At 37.4% G+C, this 21896-nt stretch overlaps 1 protein-coding gene across 1 annotated transcript in view; it reads left to right on the top strand.

Moving 5' to 3' along the window:
- Positions 1 to 21896, top strand: part of LOC104159035 (type II inositol 3,4-bisphosphate 4-phosphatase-like) — a gene marked incomplete at its 3' end in the record, with an annotated part of 120618 nt that overhangs the window by 91699 nt on the left and 7023 nt on the right. Inside the window, exons 8-11 of the mRNA XM_009696840.1 lie at positions 1590 to 1701; positions 4162 to 4234; positions 10540 to 10687; positions 21410 to 21540. Coding sequence (XP_009695142.1) covers positions 1590 to 1701; positions 4162 to 4234; positions 10540 to 10687; positions 21410 to 21540 — 464 coding nt within the window. The remainder of the gene's footprint in view (positions 1 to 1589; positions 1702 to 4161; positions 4235 to 10539; positions 10688 to 21409; positions 21541 to 21896) is intronic.

Raw genomic sequence — 21896 nt, forward strand, 5'->3', positions numbered from 1 at the left:
CATGAGTAGGCACTTGGGGAAAGCCTGAGCATGGCAGAAGGCAGCGCAGCAAAGCTGAGCTGAGCCTGCCCTGCCTCAGAGTGGGAGAGAACGTGTGTCTGCACGGTGCTGCAGCTCGGGGGCTCTCGGCGCCTGAGGGGCAGCGGGAATTGGCTCAAAGAGCCATACTGGGCCAGCTGAGCCTGGGGTGGTGCTTCCACGTAGTACTGGGAACTGGCTGGCAGAGCTGTGCTGGGCCTGGGGCGGTACCTCTGCGTAGTCAGGCCTGGTACCTCCACGTAGTACCACACCGTGTGCGCGGAGGTGCCAGCAGGCCAGTGCTGGGACTGCAGTCTTTCTCCTGGTTGGTGAAATGAGGAGAAGGGTGTTTGGGGAATTTTTCCTTCCTTTACTAATATAACGTGAGGACTATTTTTTGAAGTTTGGAGGGGTGTCTCTCTTGAAGGGGGTTTTGGTGTTTTCCTGCAGTGAGGATTGCCATAGGAATGTGGACGTTTTTAATGGACACTTTTCTAATATTGCTATTTCTGAAAGTTACTTTTTGGTTTTTTTTATTGTCATCCCTATAGTCCCTTTTCTGTGTATTCCTTTGTTCTGCTTCATCACTTTTCATCTTCACTTCTGAGATTACACACAGTATTGGCCCAAACCCATTTGTTTTCATTCTTCTTCCTCTCTGTGCTTTTGCAATTCTGCTAAACTTATTCTTGTCATTTCCTTTTGCCCATTTTTGCTTGGTGGCTGTTATACTTTCCTCATTATTATTAAATGATCTGTTACCCTTCTGTCTTTACTTTCAAAAAAATACAGCTGTTCAGAATAAACCAGGAGAGATAGACTGTGCCATTAACCTTGGTGTTGTGCTACCATTGAAAGCTGAAAAAGCATTCAGTAACTTTTTGGAGTTTAAACCCTTGTTTCTTCCAAAAGGTGGTGAACAGTACTCTTTGTTTGGAGATGTAAATCTGAATTGCTGTTTATTTTTGTTTAATTGGAAGTAAACTATTTACAGAGATGATAATAAAGGAATTCACCTGGAACTATACTATTTTCTCCCATATAGTTAAAGAAGTGGGACTGATTCTGAATAGTTACTCTGCAGAGGGACTACAAAAGGAAAAGTGATATTCAGATTAGTTTCATTATTTTGATTTAGCAGAAGGTTTATTAATATGCTGAGCATGTCCTTTCTCCACAGGTTATGTTATGAAACAAAGCAGTGTACTGTGCAGTGAGATTGCAGGCCATAAGTGAGGTATTGGTGCAAAGTTACAGCCTTTTCTCTGGCAGTCCGCAAACAGAATGATGTCTGGAATGCAAACTTGGCAATGTTTGTGGATTCTTCCGTCATTTACAGCACTTACCCATCCTCAGTTTTGTGATGAAAATTTTCATTACTATGAAGAATTTGGAGAAAATACAACATGTCTTATTGTGTTAACATTTGGTTTATGATAGTCAATAATGAGTTCAATACAGGTGACTGTAGCTATACAGAATGGAGAGGGGACTAAATGTTTGCTGACAATATTTTTACTGAAAGGAATGCAACGCTGCAGATAACCCCATGTCATGGGGTTTTTTTCCAGGACTTCGGATGGTGGAAAGACAGTTGGTACCATTGAAGTCAATCTTGTGAAGATGGGAGAGCTAGAGGATGGGGAAACGGACCACATCACAACAGACACCCAGGATCAAAAGGTAGAAACTCAGCTCATTGCATAAAGTTAATTAGAATGATCAATTGTACCAAATGCCTAAATTACTAATTCCAAATTGGGTTAAAGACTTAATAAAAAAAAACTCTGGAATAAAGTACTATGTACGCTTAATCTCCCTAAACTAAAAATAGTTTTTTCATGAAAACGTACAGAATAATATTCTATCCTCAGTCTCCTAGTCCCTCCCCTTCTTTAGAAAAAAAAAAAAAGGAGCTTATTTTGACCTCAACTGACCATATTTAATCATTCCTGATCAAAAAACTGTCCACAGAGACGCCACAAATCTGACTTCTTTTTCCCTTGGACAGTTCCTCTGTTTTCTGCCCTTGAAGTCCGGTTCACGTGGATTTTTATGTGCAACCTGTGCCCACAATATTGAAAACCTGGAAACAGTGACAGACAGGCAAGCCAAAGAAGAGGTGAATCCCCTTGCAAAGGGACAGGTTCAGCTGCATTTCAGGGGAGCACACAGTGGTGGGGAAAATCAATGGGAGGGATGGCGTAGCAATGGTGCCTCAGAGTGCTGGCATAGGGCAGTGTTGGCCAGAGGGTGTATGTAGGGATTCAGAGTTGGGTGCTTATGGTATGGGACAAGAGGAAGGACAGAGAAAGAGCAAAAATGCTCTTAAGTAGGCAGGTTGTTGCAGGCAAAAGCAGCAAAGACTGGATACGGACATGCTATGGAGGCAGTGGATTTGGGGAGGAATGGAGAACGAAAGGAGGGTGGAATGGATGGGCTGTCTCTATGATAAGAGGTTTGGGCTTGGGAGAGAGTCAGAAATGACTATGCAGAATGAGGAAATCAGGGTTTGAATGATTTGCAGGTGAGAAAAAGGTCTCTGTAGCTGGATCCCTGACTGATGGCAACTGACATACTTGGACAGAGTTACCTCCTCCTGATATCTCTGCCTCTGCGGCCCCGTTCTCCCTGACAGAATTTTTGCAGGCCTAATACTATGTCTGTATGCTAATACTATACTAATACACTATTGTATATTCTGTTCTTCATGAAAAAAACCCTGATTTTAGACAATGCTACAGGGAATGTAAAATGAAGGACTGCATTTTTTCGTTTGGAAGTAACATATAAGAATGTACTTTTGGAGAAAAAGGCATTGTTCTGATTATCTTTTCTGCTCAACCAAAATAGTCTGCTCTTGAGCCAAACTCTGAGGATAGATTTTACACTTCTTTTTTTCACCATTCTTCTCAAAGGACTTCAATGCCCTTTTAAAACAATGGACCTGTGGGACCAGTTCCAAAGAAGCCAACAAACGCTGTGAAATCTTTCTGGGTTTGTACTATAAAACTTCCAGAAGATATGCAACATGAACTGTTTTTTCAGCCTTCTCTTTCATTTTGCTTTTCTTCCGTTTCAAAATGTGCAATGACACTTCTCATAATTACTTGAGATGTAATTGATGAGCTATATCTAGCCTGGGGGAGCCAGAAGGCTTTAATAGCATCTTTCTAGGGAGTTCTAATACTTGTCAAGAAAGACCAGCCTTGTGACAGCTGTATTTTCTGTGGCCTTTAACAGAGTCCTTGGTTTTTATGGATTAGTTGCATCATGGAGTCTTGGTTGATATGTTCACAGCGAGGATGCAATTGTGAGAATGTAAAGTTATTGAATTACTTCGAAGAAATAAGTTCTGAATTAGGTTTGCAAACTCATTAGATATAAACTATGTGCAGGGAATCCCTCATGGAAGAGTAAGGTGATAGTTAAATTCAATCTGAGATATCAGTTGGTAGAGTACATCATGTCTTGCTCTTTGCTTCAAGCTCTGTGACAGAACATCTAGAAACTGTGGAAGCCCTGGGAACAGAGCTCCCTATCATCTTTAGAGGCTATCTGAGGGGTTTTTTTCTGACTGGGGGCAGGAGGAGCATTAAAAATGTACTTTTTAGTACATTTAATACAGGTTTAGACTGGTTGATTCTTCCATAAGCTTTTTATACTTTTATTTTATACACTAATCTTATCAAAGAAGTCTTCCAGTTTGCTTGTATAACAAATGGCTTTAATCACAAACCATGAGCACATTTTAAAGACTTTTTGTGGTTCCTACTTTTCCCTTGTTTAAAAATTCATGGAGTGCTTTCTGACACTGTGCATGTGAAAACTGCCTTGTCAAAAGAAACCTCTCTGAAAGCACAGAACTTGTCAAAGATTCTTTTAACCTCTGCCATTGTAGTGGTAAGAAACCTTTCTGTTTTACTATGGAATAGCTGATCATATCTTGCCATTTTCTCTACTATAATTCTGATTGTGTTAGAGTATATTGAAACAGAAATATAAAGAGAAAAATGTAAATCATAATTACAGGTTGGGAAGTTATATTATCAGTAATGTTATTCAGTCTGCCATTTATAAACTACTATGAATTTCCTTGTACCACCTGAATGTGTTACATTTGTGGTTGCATTTCTTTTGTAGTGTGCTTTGGTTCGTGAATGTACAACCACTGAAGGCATAAGTGGTAAAGACAACTTGCCTTCATTAAATGCAGGTAAGTATTCAAATATCCATAAAAGGTGACTGTTGCAGTGCTATGTCAGATCCTGAAGAAACCACGAAGATTTGAGGCAGACCTTTTAAAAGGCTCTTCAAATGACGCACAAATTTTAATATTTTAATGTTTTATACATATTTAACAGTATCATTTTACTAAGAAACATGAGGAAAACTTTCAGAAATGTATGTCAATTATGCTTTCTGAAACACTGCTGAAATCTCCCACTCCTGCATCTTTACTGTTCAATGATTTTCAAGACTCTTAGTGACTTGAGTGGGCATGGAATTAACCTCATAAGTTTTTATCATGTCATAGCATAATATTCTGTTAAAGTAATTATGCATTATTTGTAACTGAATACCCTGGAGAATTAATCTCTCTCATAGCTGATGAAGTGGCAATTTCTGTTTGATCTGGAAGCTGTATGTCCTAAAATGAAGGAAGCTGTTGGCAAGGCATTCTCAATTCGAGGTCAACTCTGGGCTTGAGTGTAGTGTTGAACTAGATCTATTTCTCTTTCATTATACTGAGAAATAGTACATGCTGATATGCTGCACCATAAAAGTTTTATTAGCCCAAGTTTATGAATCTCCATTACTCTGCAGTAACAATGTCACAAATAAGTTATATGGGTCATCTGAAACCACAGTGCTGTCAGGAATTCTGTGTATTTGCTGCATACAGTTGAGGAGAAATGTTACTGAAGTTTTAAAATCTTTACTGAAACTTTTTCATATGACTTCACTGATAGGACAGACTCATTAGACTAGCTTTGCAGTCTGAAGGAAGCACTAGAAACCTCCAAAAAAAAAAGTCTTTCCATGTATACATGAATGCTGTATTTTTTTTTCTGTGATTTGTTGAGACTAGATCAGAATTAGGGAAAAATTTCTTCTTCAGAACTGGCATTTCTTTTCATCAGTTCAATGTGAGACTAGATATGTTTGTGGAAAAGAGATTCATTGAGAATTACTAAATGCATAGGAACTACATTTGCTTCCATAAATTCCTGCACTAAAAATAACTGAAGGCAGAGAGTGTGTCTTGCATCTCTAGGTATCTATTTATGGCTGTTCTTGGAGACGAGATACAGAGCCAGTTGAAAGATTTGGTCTAACTCAGTGAAGCCATTCTTTAATTCTGATTCTGTATGTCATCCAGATAAAGTGGGTCTTAAAGAAATGACATTTCTGTTCAGAGAAAATGTTACTGATGCACAACTGATTTCTTTCAATTTACTGCCTCTGTTGGGTGGGTTTGATTGGGGGGATTTTGTTGATTTTTTTTTTCTTTTTTTTTTCTTTTTGGATGGGGAAATGCTGTAGTTTGGGCAATGTATTTTGTTGGAACTGTTGAAATTTCCAAGGCAGATGTCAGCTTTCTGAGTAACGAAATCTAGATCTCTTTGTCAGGAGTATTTGCACGTGATTCTACAGTGTATCTAGACAGCGCTTAGCATTTATCGTTCTCACATACAAACGCACAATATAAAACCAAAACCCCCACTCCACCCAACATTGCTAGGGCTTATAAAACTACTGTGGAGGCATTTTTTGTTTTTTAAAAGAGTTGAGGGGAAAGAGCAGAACTGCAGATGCATATGCAAGAAATGCCAGCACGCAGGATATTGGAAAGAGTTTTCAGTCACAGGAAGTTTGTTCTAATAAATACTTACTCTTCAGTCTGTTTCCTGTACTTGTGACTTCCTCTTCGCACTCCAACATTGCCTCCGCTTCCCTGCTGACACCTGGCACTAGTTCCAGGTTTTGTCAGTCCCACTCTTTCTATTGAATTCCCAATTTCTTTTCTTCGAAAAATTTAGCTCTCCTTCTATACTCTCAGCCTCTTTGCCCAACCAGTCGGACTTGTTCCCCAGCATGCCTCCATAACTGGGCTTTACATGCTCTCTGTGTCACTTGGAGACTGGCTTTCTCATATGGGAACCAGTGCTGCCCTTAAGCTTACTGTACCACATAGTAGCTCTGCCCAAAAATGTATTCATCCACTCTGTAGAAATGACATATGCACAGTTTTTTTGGTATTAGAAGCTGGGAAGGATGCAAGAATTTTCAGTAAAGGTAGACCCTTGGTGCATGTATGAGGTGTGAGGTTTAAGTTTTGAGTTTTGATGGACTGAGATTTCTTTCCCAAGGCTTATGTTGTTGTCAGATCTGGGTGGATGCCATGGACATGGTGAAATGCACATCTCTGTAGAAGATTTACTGTCAGAATTCAAGTTTATAAAGCACAGAACTTTCTATTGCAGATTTCTGGGCTAATTCTGTGCAGCTGAACCATCTTAACTGAAAATTTCAGAAAATAATCAATTTAGGCCAGACAAATTTCAATGTGGCAAAATTAGAGGCAATCAGAAACAAGGACTGAAGAGAAAGGAACAATATCAGTAATGAGTTAGAAGTGTATTACAGGCAACCTGATAACATCAACATTGCCTGCACTACTTTCCCTGCTGTTTACATACAGAACTATCTACAGTACAGTATATATTCCATATATGTATGTATGTAGTATATGTGTATACTGTTGTAAAGATTCCTGGTTCTTTGTCTCCTGTTGTTTATCAGGCCTTCAAAACTATCAAACTGAAAAAATACCCCTACGTGAATCTTTAAGCCTGTAGGCGTACATGCGCGTTGGCATTCTTCTGAAATTTAAATCTTAATATAAGGAACATTCAGCCCTCAAGTGAGTTATGAGGCACTTATTGAGTGAGTGGGAATGAGTATCATATTTCACAGAGGCTTATCACTATTCCGTTTATACCCCAAGAGACTGAATTTATATGTCTCAAAATTCAGTTATTTATTTATAACACTGGAGAGTTTGCCAATTGTTTGCATGTAAGCAAATTGCATTTTACAATAAAAAAAGACAATAAAAGTAGTTGAAATTAAGCAAAAATTAAGAAAGTTGTTCTTCTTGAGATGATATGCATAATACACCTATGCTGCAAAGGAAGATATAAATAGAAACACTGGCAGTAAATTAGTATATGGCAGCGGTATGCTTTGATCTATGTTCGATGGGGAGCAAAAATGAAAACAGAGTATTCAATCTTTTATTAATTTTTTACTTTACTTGCAGGGGAAGAAGTGTGAAGGATAGTGCATGGAATAAAAGCACAGAGGTCTTTAAATTTAAAAATGAGAATGTCCCAAAACTTGAATGGTTAAATATATGGCACTGGCTTTTAGGCTTCATGCTATAGGGAAAGGCTTTTAAAACAGTTTTTTCTCTTTTTAACCACTGCAGTTCATCTGGATTTTTTTTTTAGTGCCTTTCATGATCACTGTCTAAAATACAGGAAGAATTGCCTTTATGAAACTTTTGGTCATTTTAATAACTGCTTTTTATAAAAGCCGTTCTTAATGTTTGGATGGTTTTACATGCCTTCTGGATTTCTTTTTTACACAGCTTGTTGTAATTAGAAAGTGATTATTGTTGTAATTGGAAAGGAAAATACATGTGAGATTTTTATGGAATCACATGATTTCAGTAGTTCTGTTTATAAGAAAAACATAAAGTATTGTGCAGCTCTTACCATCTCAAGCTTTAGTAAGACTGCAAATGGGAATTGTTTGGATAAACAAAATTCCCAGGCTTTTTTGAGTTTGTAAATGTAATTTTCTTCATAAACCCATGGAGAGATGTTTTGGCCACTTTTAAAAACTTGCTACACGCTTGAAACTATCCCCATCTGAAAATTCAGACTGAGAGGTAGTACCTAAAGAGTTAGTTTAATAGTTGTAGCAATGATAAAAGTGACAACTTTGGATCCACATTTTCAAAGTCATTCCTAGTCTCCCTTGGTCTCATACTGCAGTCCTCTTGGGGTTTTTTGTTAGATTTTGTTTTTTTCCCATGGTGGTGGTGGTCATAGTGAGGAGACGGGTGGAAAGCGATTGTGGAGCTACATGTCTATTAGGTTCTCACAGACAAATGTGAATTTTTGAATGTAATAGATTCTGAGTACAATTGTAAGGACTGTTCTTGGAAAAACATGCTTTGATGACTTCTTAGGAAGTAGATATAAAAAGGTAAAATAGAGAAAAGATCCTTCTCTGTCTGTGCATCAAAATTTTAAATATCCTGGTAAAAAGTATCAGCCTAATTCCTAGTGAACAGGTGGCACTATGCAAGAAAAAACCAAACCAAAACCAAAAAAACCCAAACAAACAGACAAAAAACACACCACCACACACCAAGCCCACAAACCCAAAACAAAACACCACCAGCCCCAAACCCCCAAATTATCATCTGTTTTGACAGATTTCTGTTTAATGGCAGACCTGAATTAGCCCTTAGTTTCTTGAGCTCTCCCTGACATCTGAAGATTGTCATTCCCTCTCTTGTTATTGGAAGGTGATTGGTGCTGTGTATCTACTTTGTGGCTTGACAGAGACTGTCAATATTATTGGCAAAACCGATTTCATTAGTGAGAAGAATGTCAGCAAAAGAGGAGGAAGATAGGAAGGCATTACAACATACTTTAATCAAGTAATATAATAAATCCCAGACACTGAGTGTAAGTTGATCATAGGCACAGGACTTGGAGATGCTTTTTATTTTTAAGTGAACAGTAGTTAAGTCTGAGGATTCTCAAGCTGTAAAATGTGTATAAAGATGCTTGAACCTTGAGGTATTTTGGGTGTTAGTAGTAAAGAAAAATTGTTTCTATTCATGTGCCATAGCTTTCAAACATCTATTAGGCTTATTTCATAACAGTAAGTCAGAATTTAGTTTTTGTAAGTAAAATCACTAATAACTAAAGGCAAAATGACTCTAGAAAGGTTTTAAGTTTCTCACCAAACCTTAATGATTAAAGAGACCTCAATAGAGTGATTGGAATAGAAAACAATACATATGCAATTACTTAGACATGATTATTTACAACACTCCTTTTTGTGGGAGCTGCCAACTACTGTTTTATTACAGATATCTTTGAATCTGTGGTCTTGTTTTAGGCCTTTCCTAAAGGACTTCTGTTGAAAACCAGTTTGATTGGATAGACAAGATGGTTTGTGTATCTTCAATAACTTGGTCTGTGTTTTTTCATTCTCTATAAATCAGCCTACATAAGCAATAATGGTGGCAGTGAGTTGTGAAGCTGAAATTTCTATTAGTAGATGTCATTTTGACAGCAACAATCTCCTCGCAGTGCACATGGGAAATGCATTCCTTTGAGTTATAGACCATTCAGTGGCAGATCAATGGGAGCCTGCTTTAAGGCAGACTTTTCCAGAAGGCTGATAGAAAGGTACTGTTGGAAGATTTGGATGGCTTTCCAAAGTCATTCTGAGTTAGGAAGCAGTGGGTGTGTGTGTTAAATGACAATCATTTGTCTCCAAGTAAGCTTATCAAAGTAGTCAAACAAAACTTTTCTTTCTCAGCTTTTCCCCCGTTTGGTCTTTTTGGAAAATTAGTTAAGAGTAGAGTGGTTGAGGAAAGGAAGGAAAGGAGAGAGTACAAATTTTGCAACTTTATTATAGAGCATCACTGTAAGATCTGAATGGAAACGTAGCCAACATGTGAGAGCTTTGAGATAAAAAACATGATGGGTTTTAAGTGTAACCTTCCAAGACATCAAGTAGCATGGTTTGCCTATGTCGAGTTACAATAGTGATCCGAGAACAGTGTGCACAACGTATTTGCAGGATTGTTATATTTATTTCTATGTAGTGGCACTCTTGACCACGTCGATGATCAAGTTGACCCTAGAATTGCGTCCTCTTGACCATGTCAATGGTCAAGTTTCCTTTAACGTAGGTGCACACCATCCATTTGTATCAATGACTTCTGTGTGTGCGTATCATGGAGAAGAGGCATCAGATATAGCTAACCTCTGAGGCATGCTTCGCTTGTCCCGTGCAATTTTTTAGCGATGTGAGTGATTCTAGCAGATGGTAAGCGATGGCGTTGACTGTATGTGGGTTCATTGTTTATTTGTGCATTCTGTTTTTCCTAACTGTGTCTTAAGTGTAAGAATAGAGAGCATAATTTGCATTTTCACTACACTTAAATGCTAAATTCACAGGATACCAACTGTGCAGGTAAAATATGATTTATCTACTCTACTAGTAATACTTTGTCCTCCACATGCTGCTATAATAAATTAAATAAAAATTTAATGTTTCTAATAGAATTTTAATGGTTCTAAAATTAATTCTGGAAGCAAGGGGGGAAGTAACGTATTATTTTTCAATGAAATTGTTGTCGTAAATTTTCTAAGAGTCATATAACCACAGTAAAGCAATGGCATAATCTTTTCCTCTCTGCAGTGTTAAAAAACCTGATCTGTAAGTTATACAGATTCCCTACTTCTGATAACAAGTGGATGCGGATCCGAGAACAGATGGCTGAGACCACCCTCTCTTTCCATGTTCCTAAAGAACTGATCAATCTGCACATAAAAGAGGATATGAGAAGGTAAGGAAGAAGTAGCAGCAATAGTAAATACTTAATTTTATTTTTCTGGGTTGGGATAGTGTAAGTGATGAGCTAAAAATATTAATTTGTAGTATGAAATAGGCAAAATATAGCTATCTTTTTGGCTGCTAAGAATTTACAGCTGTAACTGAACAATAGAATTGATTGCTCAGAATTTTTAGGACTCCAGTGACTTCCTAAGTTCTGAGCCATGAACTGTGCTACGGTGCGGTCATGACTTTAAATGTGTAAGCATCAACATTTGGTTAATATAAGTGTTTCAAAAAGTTAACATTTTATAAAGAAAGAATGCATGACAAGGGTCTGAACTACATTGTAATGTGTTTTCTTTGTGTCTGGGCAGTGCTAATATCACAGGCAAATTTTATACAAGCAATGGAAAATGACATGTTTGTAGTTAATAAAGGAGCAATGACAATATAAATCACACTCCTCTAACTAATGTAAATTAGTTGGCATAAGAAAAGGATACCAAAGCAATGTAAGTTTGAAACTTTTGTTCACGTTTGACCTTGTAAGAGGGAAGGACATCTGAGGGTTGTTACAATCTGCATGGCCTGGGGAAAAAAGAGGATAGGGAGCACAAGTGTCCCAAACTCCTTTGTATGTCTAAACTCCCACTGCAGTGACTGAAGCGGCAGCCTGTCCTTGAATACTTGTAAGCTGTGCTGATACAACTGTGGAAAAAAGCAATATTTTAAGCAGTCCAGGGCTTCCCTGAAAGCATACCTTCTTTTTCCAATGGTAATGGATGCTGTAGAAAAAGATATTGCCTCTTTCCCCATGAAAGTTGCCTCACGCATAAGTTGGCATCTGGTCTTACCTGTAAGAGTAACGCCGAGAGCTAGTGCTGCATCGCAAAGCTATCCTGTGCGCTTTCAGGCAACTTCCCCCATCAGAGGGGGTTGCCTGTGGTTATTTGCAGTGGTTGTTTGTCCTGCAACAGGAACTTTTTTTTCTCTTTTTATTCACCCCATCTGCTGCTTCTCTACGATCTTTTTATGCCAATAGAACAGCATGTGGGAGACCAGAATCTTGCTTTTAATAAAGTCAATGGACTGATACATACTTATGCATGGTGATGATGGGTTATAAAAATCATATGAATTGTTATAATGCTTTATTCATTTAATGCTGTGTTTAGGCATTTATGGTCTGATCTTGTTTGAGAATACTAATGTGTAAGGTTTTCTTAGTAAGCACTAAAAATAGATTATGCTGACAGTTCATCCACTTCCCAGACTTTCATTTGCCCCATGAGTAAATGCCTTTTAAATGTTAGAAGATTACTTTAACCACTTCTACTACTGCTATGTTACTCTCTCCAAAGGCATAATGCAAGTAATAGCACTTGCAGTTATTTCCTATTATAGCATTCACCTCCTTGGATAAAGTCATAGTAAAGAATCACCATGGTTTGTGGTTTTTTTAATTATTATTCAATACTCACCAAAATAAAGAAGAGCTTCGAGGAAGAAACAGAAGTAAAAGTTGCTCAAAGATTGAGGCAAGTGGTTCTGATTTTCCTAACTGCCAATGTGGTTAGCTGTTCAAGCCTAGTAGAAAGTGTGGGTGTGAAAGAGAGCGAGACAAGTGATTGTATCAGTCTGAGGGAGGAGGTAAGACCAACCAAGAGGAGCAACAACTTGTGGTAGAATACTAGCAGATGGTGGGAATAGGGGCATCTGTGTCACCTGTCATCTTATAAGCGTGTAGGTTGGAGCTTCAGCTTTGTATGGCCTTTGCTTTTTGAAATAATTGCAGTGTGTGCTCTTGTGGACTCCTTACGTTTGTAATCTAGTAAAATGATGTTAGGAGGATATTGTTATGTTAGTTCTTGAACTCGTACAAAACTTACACTGAACCATCTTGAAGCTATTGTCTTCTGAAGTATTCTCCTCTGCATCTTTTTTTCCCCGTTGGTATAAAAGTATAAATATTTTTTTTTTTGTCTCAGAGGCCACTTATCATCCTCAGCCTGTTTCATTTTATTCCTATTGTGGCTTCAATATAGTCAAATCTGAAACAAATACCTATAAAAAATGTCCAAGTGTTAATCCCATTCAGTATTGTATTTTAAATTGTGATTTAAATTCCTTTTTCTCATAGCTCTTAAGATTGTTTATCTCTTGATAAAACGAGTGTTCATTGTTAACCAAACTTTTTCATTTACTGACGTGATACTCTGAAATATGTAACCTCTAAGGTTACATACATAACTTTGTTTTCAGCGTGAAATAATGTTTTTAAATATATGCATGCTTTAAAGATTTTATCCTTCAAACCTCCCTGGAAGAAATTTTAAGAGGAGCTTTATGGTCATTTTTATTCTTCTAATAAGGGTCGTACAGTCTGCTTTGCTGGGTTTTATTAAGAAATTATTTCTGTTTCCTCCTCGAGCTTTTCCAATGAGTCCTCTCTCCTGTTTTTAATATTTCTTCACACGAATCTTGTCCAGATATCTTGCATCTACCACGCAAGGTTAGCCAAGTAGTTCTCGAAACCTAACGACTATAAAAAAGACTTAGTAGTTTACAATGATTGTTCAGAAAGTCGGTTGACCCATATAATCTAAGCTTGCAGTTGTAGACGTAACCCACGTTGCACTAGATCAGCACAGCAAGAGAATTAGGAGACTATAGTAGAAACTGCAGTACACCTGCCTTTCAGATTTGCCACTAAAACTCTTGTGAGTCCTTTGGATCCAAACTTGGCTTTGGCTGAAAGGAAGTTCCACCTCCTTACAGCTGAATTTGGCCCATGGCATTTGTGGTCACAACCCATAAAGAAATTTCAAGGATAAATTGCTGAACTTTCCTTGAACCCTCTCTCCGCAATACAAAGCGCACTCGAACTTTCCTCTTGCACCAGGAATGGCTGTCCTGTCCCAACTCCAGTAGCCTTTTCTTGTGCAAATCTATGCTGTTTGTTTTCTGCTTGCTTTCTTGTAACATTACAGAATGAGGACAAAGTTGGGACTGAAAGATGTATGTTTTTTCTACTACCTTTTAATACACAACTTCTATAGAGACATTCAGACTCAGGCGGAGGTGCCAGGTGTTTGGACTAGGAATTGATTTTTCCGGACCTTTGCATGTTATTTTTGAGCAATTGCACTGCAAAAACATTGTATTGATAAGAAGTAATAGCGTAAAAAAAGGTGTTCTGAGTGAACTTACCGTGACTTTTGAAACTGTTGGAACCAAACATGTTTAGACAGGCACTGTTAATAAGCTGACCACTTAAAGACTTTTAAAACCTTACTGCAAGTAACTACCTAGCACAAATGTTCAAAGAAGTAATTTTTTCAACACTTAAAAACCCAAACATGTCAGTAAAATGTAGCTCAAATAGATGCAGATGCAGTATTTACCCCATTGTGCATCAAAAAGGATGTAAAGCTTTTCTCTCCTTATTCTCTATCAGTTACTGCCTAGAGGAATACAAGTATATGAATGTAGGTGTAACTTAAATTGTTGAGAGTAGTGTTTAGACAATTACGCTCCTTAAACATGATCAGTTTAAATACCATTAATTCATAAACTAAAGGATAAAATATATTGTAATGTATGAGCACTACATAATTCTCTGTCCGCTTGATTTTGCTGTTCATAACTAATTTTGGTAAAAGATGGCCTCTGTGAAAGTCTGAGAGGAGTTTTCAGGTCAGACTTCACAAAGTAAAATTTGCTGGGCTTTACTTTGTTATTGGGTGTTTAAAGTGGTAGTGCATTGGAATGGAGTAACTTGACCTGATTTGTTTTGTGCTAGTTACCTCTACATAACATTACTTGTTATTCAGCAGTGCTGAAAGCTGTAAAAGGTTCTCACTGTCCTGTCAGAGAGAGGGGTTTTTGTCATTGTTTCCTGCAAAATCCACCCAGGTTTTAAGAGTCCAGAAGATCATTCTATACCAGTCAGCGAAGCTTCTCAGACTGGCTGCTAAAACTTCCAGATGTCATATTTGTGCACAGCATGCCTCAGTCTTAAAGAAGTCCATATTGAGCAAATGATATAACTTGTAGGTCTTATTAGAGCCTCCCACACTATAGTGAAGGACAATATAAAACCAGAGCAAAAAATAATATTTTTCTGAAGATTATAATTATTTTGACGCACTCAAATTAAGACATTACAAAAAGCACTTGAATTTCTCTGTTGTTAACTAGAGATTTTGCACTTACCAGTACTTTTCTGTGGTTCTAATAGCTCTAAGTTGGGTGTAATTTGTCAGTTCATGTCACTGAGGCTGCAGAGAATATAAATTAGGGGCATTAAGGTGATTCAAAAGTTTTGTACAGTTTTATTATGTTGCTCGTGTCATAAAGATCCTCACTGTTTATTTTAAATGAGACACTCTGATTTAATAACTTGAGGGGAAAAAAGAAAACAGAAACCCACAAAACTGTTTACATGCTTGAGTAATCATTCAATTAATTATGTCCTTAATCTTGCCATATACATGATTCCAAGCTGAAATAAAAGAGTTAAGTTGTAAACTATGAGAGTAAAACGTTTTTGTTTATATCATAGAGCTGAAGCAATGTTGTCTTAAGCTGATTCCAGTGTTTCCTGATGAAATAGTAAAAATAATGATTAAAAAACCCCACCAAACAAAAAAACCCTAAAACAATTATATACACCATGACTAGTTACTAAAATATAATTTAGAATTAAAGTGTAAATTCCACAGATGCCATTCTGAGTATTACTGAATTTGAGACTCTCTGCAGTCGTGTGATGCAGGAAAATTATCCTCTGCTATTAAATGCAAATCATAGAATTAACCTCAAATAATTATGCTGTTTGCAGATCTTGAGTCTTTCAGACATAAACCCAGATAATAAAATATCCAAGGAAGGGAAAGATTTTTTTAGGGCAGGAAGGAAGAAATGCGTTTAATTTAGCTTATATATTGTCTACACTTTTGGCTAATAAAAAGGGGATGGTGGCGGATAGAAATACAAAAGGCACCGAAAAACTCCATCTCTCAGGAACAGTATAAAATATTCTCAAGTCTTTGCAAATCTCAGTCTGTTCTCCACATATACATAGAAGAAACAGGTTTTAAAATATTTTTAATGTTTGGTGGCTTGTTTTTTGGGGGAGGTTTGGTTGGTTGATTTTGGTTGGTTGGTTTTGGGGGTTTTTAAACAAATGTTTAAGGCATGCAAAAGGTAGACACAACCTGCATTTTAGTTGCCTGTCGGGTTAGGCTTACCAGAACCTGAAATAGTTTGGAGAAATTCTGTAAGAAGAGGAAGAAAAGCAACTGTTTTCAAGAGATTCTAAGTGAAAGATAGTAGGAAAGAATGAAAAATACCCTGTTATTCATTTCTGTGGTAGCTTCCTCAGAACAGATTAAATCCTCTGTAGTAATTATTTGTCTGGTTTAGAAACAATGTAGTAAAAAGGCTATGATTCTTTTATTTTTAGAGAGAAAGTTATATTGTTTTGATGGGTTATTGCCTGTGTATCACTGAACCATAACTTGTGGTAAAGAAAAATGAGAGTAATTTTATCAGCTGCTATTCTACAAAAAAAGATGAAATGGTTATCCATAAACATGTACACTTTAAAGTAAAATTTGTTAGGAAAAATAATTCCTGTGCTCCTTTCCTTAGGAAACTTCTAAGCTTCCTTTACTTATGAGTGATTGAGTCATGCCCCAAAGCTTATGGTGTGTATTTCCTCCAAAGCTCCTGGTTTGATAAATATTCAGAAGTTTGTTGCCTTTTTGTAATATTATAAAAACTTTTGAAATATAGTCTGCAGAAATGTCTCATCTCATTTTGAATCCTGCTAAGCAATTTGCTTCTAATGTTTTGTGAAAGTGGGTTTCAGAAGCTAATTTTGCTTGGTGGAGGCAAAAATCATTTCCTTTTTTGAATTTGTCATGTTTGCTTCACTGGGAATTGCATCACTGGATTTTTGAAGCTGAATGAATCAAAAATTACTACTTTGTCTTCATACAGCAATTGTGGTTTATGTGCTTCTATCATATGTCCTCTTCATTATCTCTTCTTCATATAATTACACTGATCTTTTCGACTTCATCTTTCAATTTGTGAAGATTTGTACTGTGTCTTTAATGATGCAAATGGCTATTCCTGCAGTTCCCTTTTCTGAGACAGAATAATCAGATCCAAAAAAGTTCTTTGAGAGAATGCCCCCTTCTGACTCATCTTGCTCATCTCAGTATCTTGCTGATGGTTTTTTGCTTTATTTCGATTTGATTGTCACTGACCACAGGTTTTCACTGTGCTTTCCACAATGGTGTCTGGACTGTTGAAGCTAGTGGTAGTTTTGCAAAAACTAGTTCATTGGGAACATGATTTCAGTACTAGGACTTTCTTAAAATAATTTTTGAACGTGATGCATACCACTTGTTCAAAGTACTCCTTACAGAATTCAGTATTTTGCGTTTTCAGCATTGCATGTGTTTCCTTTAGACTTCTAAGCTGTTCCTGTATCCTTATATCCAAAGTGACGAGGAAGAGACTTTTTCTGTTACTATGGTCATTAGAGTGCATGGCACAAAGCAGAAACTGTTTAAGTAGAAATGATCAAAATGAATGATACAGGAACTTCTTTGTGCCTCTTTCGGGTACTTTTAGTAGTTTACTATAATCATGCACCTAAAGTGTTCTTAAAAATAAAAAAAAATCATGAATTGATAAATGAAATGACAGAATATGAATCTGCGCCTTGGGTGCTCAACCATCATTTGATAATGGGCTTCACTGAACGTTTTCTTGAAACAAAAAAATTGCATCTGGTTTTACTTTAACGGCAACAGTATTTAACTGCTAGTAATGTCAGATATGTGTCCAGTCATGTAGTGTTTATGGATCTCTGGTTGCCCTGATGTAGTTGTTCATAAAGAAAAGCAGAGATATTTCAGTCCAGGCACAGCACCTCCTAAGCCAATCCCGCACATCAGTGGAACAGCTTGCACCATGACTGCGCTTTCCATCAGCAGGGGAAGGCTGGGTAAAGCTCAAGTCCCCTAAAGGGCAAAGTGCCCTCAAATTGTAGCTATGTAAGTCATTCCCGGTAAAAGAAGTTGTTGGTTTTTCAGTAAGAACCTGAAATGAAGGTTCATGACATTTCTAATAGTGCTGTGGGATCCTGAGGACTCTCATAGCTTATTCTTAGAATTTTTCATCTCTTGAAAATTGTGTTGTGTTAGCACCAATGATCATTAAGCTTTATACTAACAATCAGCGTGGTACATAGTGCTTTCAGCAGATCAAGATCCAGTATTGAATTTTTCTGCCATAATGGCAGAAAAGAGTTTTGAAGAAAGGGTAACAGGTAGATTTTTTATTTTTTTTGAATGGGGAACTGCTTCCAACCATAGTAGGGAAGTGCTCAGTGAAAGCTGGCATAGTTAATCTACTGAAGGAAAGAAAGGATGTGAAAGAGGAAGTACCTGAGAAAGGCTGAAAAATAATCTAATTAGCTAACCTTTGAAGTGGAGGGGGAGGGATGGGATAGACTGTTTACATCCACAATCTGGTTAAATACAAATGGGCCAAGGTTACGTCGAGACCACCAAGGAAGATGTTGAAGTAATCGAAGCAGAAGACAATGAAAGTTGAGACACGCTCCTGGGTGGGAGTTTCCGTTGTGCATTGACAGAAAAGGCTATCCAAGAGACAGTTTGAAGAGCTGAACAGCAAGATGTAGACAAAGCTTGGATCTGATTCTGTGAGAAGAGTTGAAGTTGATGCTGAGCACAGGATCTGTCATGGTGATGAGTGCAATTACCTGGAAAAGACTTTGAGAGGGGATTTGGAGTGGGGGAAGAAGATGTTAAATAGCTCTATTTTAACAATACCAAGTTTGCTCTGAGCTTACTGCTCTGTTGACAAGCTATTCAGAATTCCGGGGATGCATTGAAAAGGTGAATTAGTAACCAATTTGCCCTCTGTAGAACCAATATATATTATAGTTTTTAATTTTCTTTTATAGGACAATTGTTATTTGACAGTTACTGGTTGAAGTGTGTTTTTAAAAGTTATTCAATGAAATAAGTTCTGGTATAGGTATTATAGTATTATTAAAACAAATCAAAGACTTTTTTAAGGTTGTTTTTGAGGGTATTAGTACAAACTATAGCTTCCACATTTGAAAAATATTACATTTCTTCAATCTGATTGTTTACTTTTGGGAGGGACCCTTCACGATAATGATAATAAAGCTTGGTACTATGGGACGTTGATGGACCTTAGATATAGGAAAGATAATTATTTTTTTCAGCCATAACTCAGAGTTGTACTGAGTCAACAGCAGTGACAAATAGTAAGAAATCACAAGACACAAATGCTATCTAAATCCTATGTCTTAATTACTTTCTTAATAATAATTATTTTCTAAATAAATTTAGAAAAGGCAGTATTTTAAGTTTCCATGCTATAGATGCTCTAGATCACTATAAAACTGCATGTTTAGTTTATTAAAACATTACAGATAAGGTGTGTCTTTTTATGACATACTAGTGGCTGTATTTTGACTTCAGTGATGCATATGTGTTTCTGAGATGAAACAAATAAAAGCCTTGTCGACAATGGTGAGGGCAGGATTTGACATTCCTTGAAAACATGTTAAAGTTAATACGGTGGGATTTAAGCTTCCTGTTCCCGTTGCTGTTGGTGTAAATGGAGTTAACTCATTGTCAGCCAGTTAAAGAGTTTTCGGTTTTGGATGGATATTTTAGTCTGAGATAAGGAGTTTCTACTCCTGCTGTTGCTCGACTTGAGCATGGGACTAAGAGGTCCAGGAGTGGGCTTAGATAGAGGCAGGGGAGCGGAGCCCTAACAGTGGGTTTTCCATGGGGTAGGGGGCTCTGAACGTGGCATGTTGCTGGGCTCACCTCTCACTGTGTGGGATTGCTCCGATCCCTGCAGAATACTGTATTCCTGTACAGGAGGAGCAGTCACGTTTTGGAGCTCAGCCAGGTCCAAACACTGTTGCTAATACTATTAAATAAGACAACATAAATATTAAGGGCCAAAATATCTTCACTGCAAATAAATAAAATGGTATACCCTGCCAAGTCTTACGAGCTTTTCTTAGGAGGAAGCCCTGAGATTTTCATTTAATGGCATGTCTCATTTTAAGCTGCTAAAAACTTGCAAGGAAAATGGTGGTTGAAAATGGTGGGTTTGAGCTTTTACTGCTGATGATTGTTACACTACAGCATTGCCGGTTTGTATCGATAGAGGAAGGTTGAACTGGTTCATCTACTACTTTTCTTCAGCTTGAATGAAATGGAAAAAAGTAATCCTATGTCATTAGCAAACTCCCATGGAGTTCATGTATTGTAATCTTTGTTTCTATTTTGATACTGCCAAGGACATATATAAAAATAAAATGCCTTGATTCTGCTTCCAGTGCAATCTGTTTGATTTTGGTTGTCATATTAACCAGGAGCCGAATTAGGCTTATATAACTAATTCTAATGCTGTTCACTCTAATGCAAACCTAATAACGATGGGGAAAACATCAGTCTGTAAGTGTGGGGCTTTTCTGTTTAAGAAACAATTTTAAGACTTTTTTGGCTAGTGGTCAGCACTGTTGCAGTAAGCATAGCTCTGCGTTCCTCTGCTGCGGTCTCCATTAGTCTTTTTCTCCTCCTTTCTGCCCCCTCTCCCCCTGTTTTTCCTTTTTCTTCAGGAATTTTCCTATATGCAAGAGCTGTCCTCTGGAAGTCTTTTTTGAGACTTCCAAGATTTGCATTGAAACAGTCTGCTTGATACTTTGAGGAAAAATGAGGAAAAGCCGTTGGTTGTGCTGCACAAGTTTTCTCCTGAGCAATTCCAAGTGTTTGAAGACTCAAGATAGTTCAGTTTCAGTTTCTTGAAAGCAGGTCCCTCAAAGCGGCTCTGAATCGATATAGGATGAACTTATTTTGCAAGCAAGGAAAACAAACAGAAAGCCCAGTGTACTGTAACTGTGCTTGTTTGTGTAGGAAATTAAAGTGATCTCTATTTCACTCCGGTCAGCTCTCAAGAGTGTACAGGAAAACTGATAATTTGCTAAAGGATTTCCTTTTGGATTTTCAGTGACATGTTTGGTTACCATAACACTGCTGTTTTAACCCGATGAACACAGCTGTAAGGCTGAAGATTAAGTTTTAGGGGACTGGTGGGGTGGGGTTTTTTTGTTTGTATGGTTTTTGTTTTGTTTTGAACACTAAAGAAATACGGTGAGGGCTGGTGTGTTGATTAAACTGACTTTTGTAGAAACACTGCTAGGACTGTGCTTATGATGTGTATGAAAGTATCCAAAGAGTAGGGTGTATCAAAACAGCTATGCTGCTAATGTTGGAAAAGGAGCACGCTTTGTATTCTTTACAATGGTGGTTAATATTTCTTCACAAGAAGCTACTTGCTGTGAACACAGCACTCTCGAGCCTGGAAACTGCTTTACCTCCAGGGTAGAAGTAATATTTCAGTTTGCAGGCATTCGTACCAGATGAGTTTTGAACACAAATTACTGTATTATTCTCTGATTTGACATTCTTTATTGTGTAGCTGAAAAACAGAGCTGAAATCAGCAGAATTTACAAGCGTCTTGGAAACAGGTTTTATTTCAATTAGGAAGTGCTTTTGATGTTTTTTAACGAACTGGTTTTGGATTAACTTGGATCAATGTTAATGGGTTAGTGTCTTCTCTTTTTGCCTTTTGATACAGGAATCAGGAACTTAAAGACTTGGGAGAACTTGCTCCGCACTGGGACAATATGCGCAAAAGTGTTATTGCTCACTGTGATCAGATGTTGAGCATGTACCAGGATACTCTTGCAGAACTTGGGAAGCATACAGGTATGAATCTATGATTCTATGAAAGTAGCCTCTTCTCTTCTGGAGCAGTTAAGAATTAACTGCATTGATTGTTAGTAAATACTGGCTTATTCAGCAGAAATAAAGCACATATATGAAATATTTGTAATCATTGTTATTTCTGAGATACTCACAGGTGCCCTATTTCCTCATCTAAATTTTTTTCATGCATTCCAGCAGTTTTTCCAGTTTTTCACAGTTAACCTGGTACGTAGTTACACAGCAGCCATAAAAAACCCAGAGGAGTGTGTGTGTTTCAATTGCCCGTTCTCTTGAATATGCTGCTCGGCTAGGATTGAATACCGTCTACCAACTGAAACCAGTCTTAGAGGTAGTTT

This window comes from Cariama cristata, unplaced genomic scaffold (genome assembly GCF_000690535.1).
Source record: "Cariama cristata isolate BGI_N322 unplaced genomic scaffold, ASM69053v1 scaffold6763, whole genome shotgun sequence".
NCBI classification, from domain to species: Eukaryota; Metazoa; Chordata; class Aves; order Cariamiformes; family Cariamidae; genus Cariama; species Cariama cristata.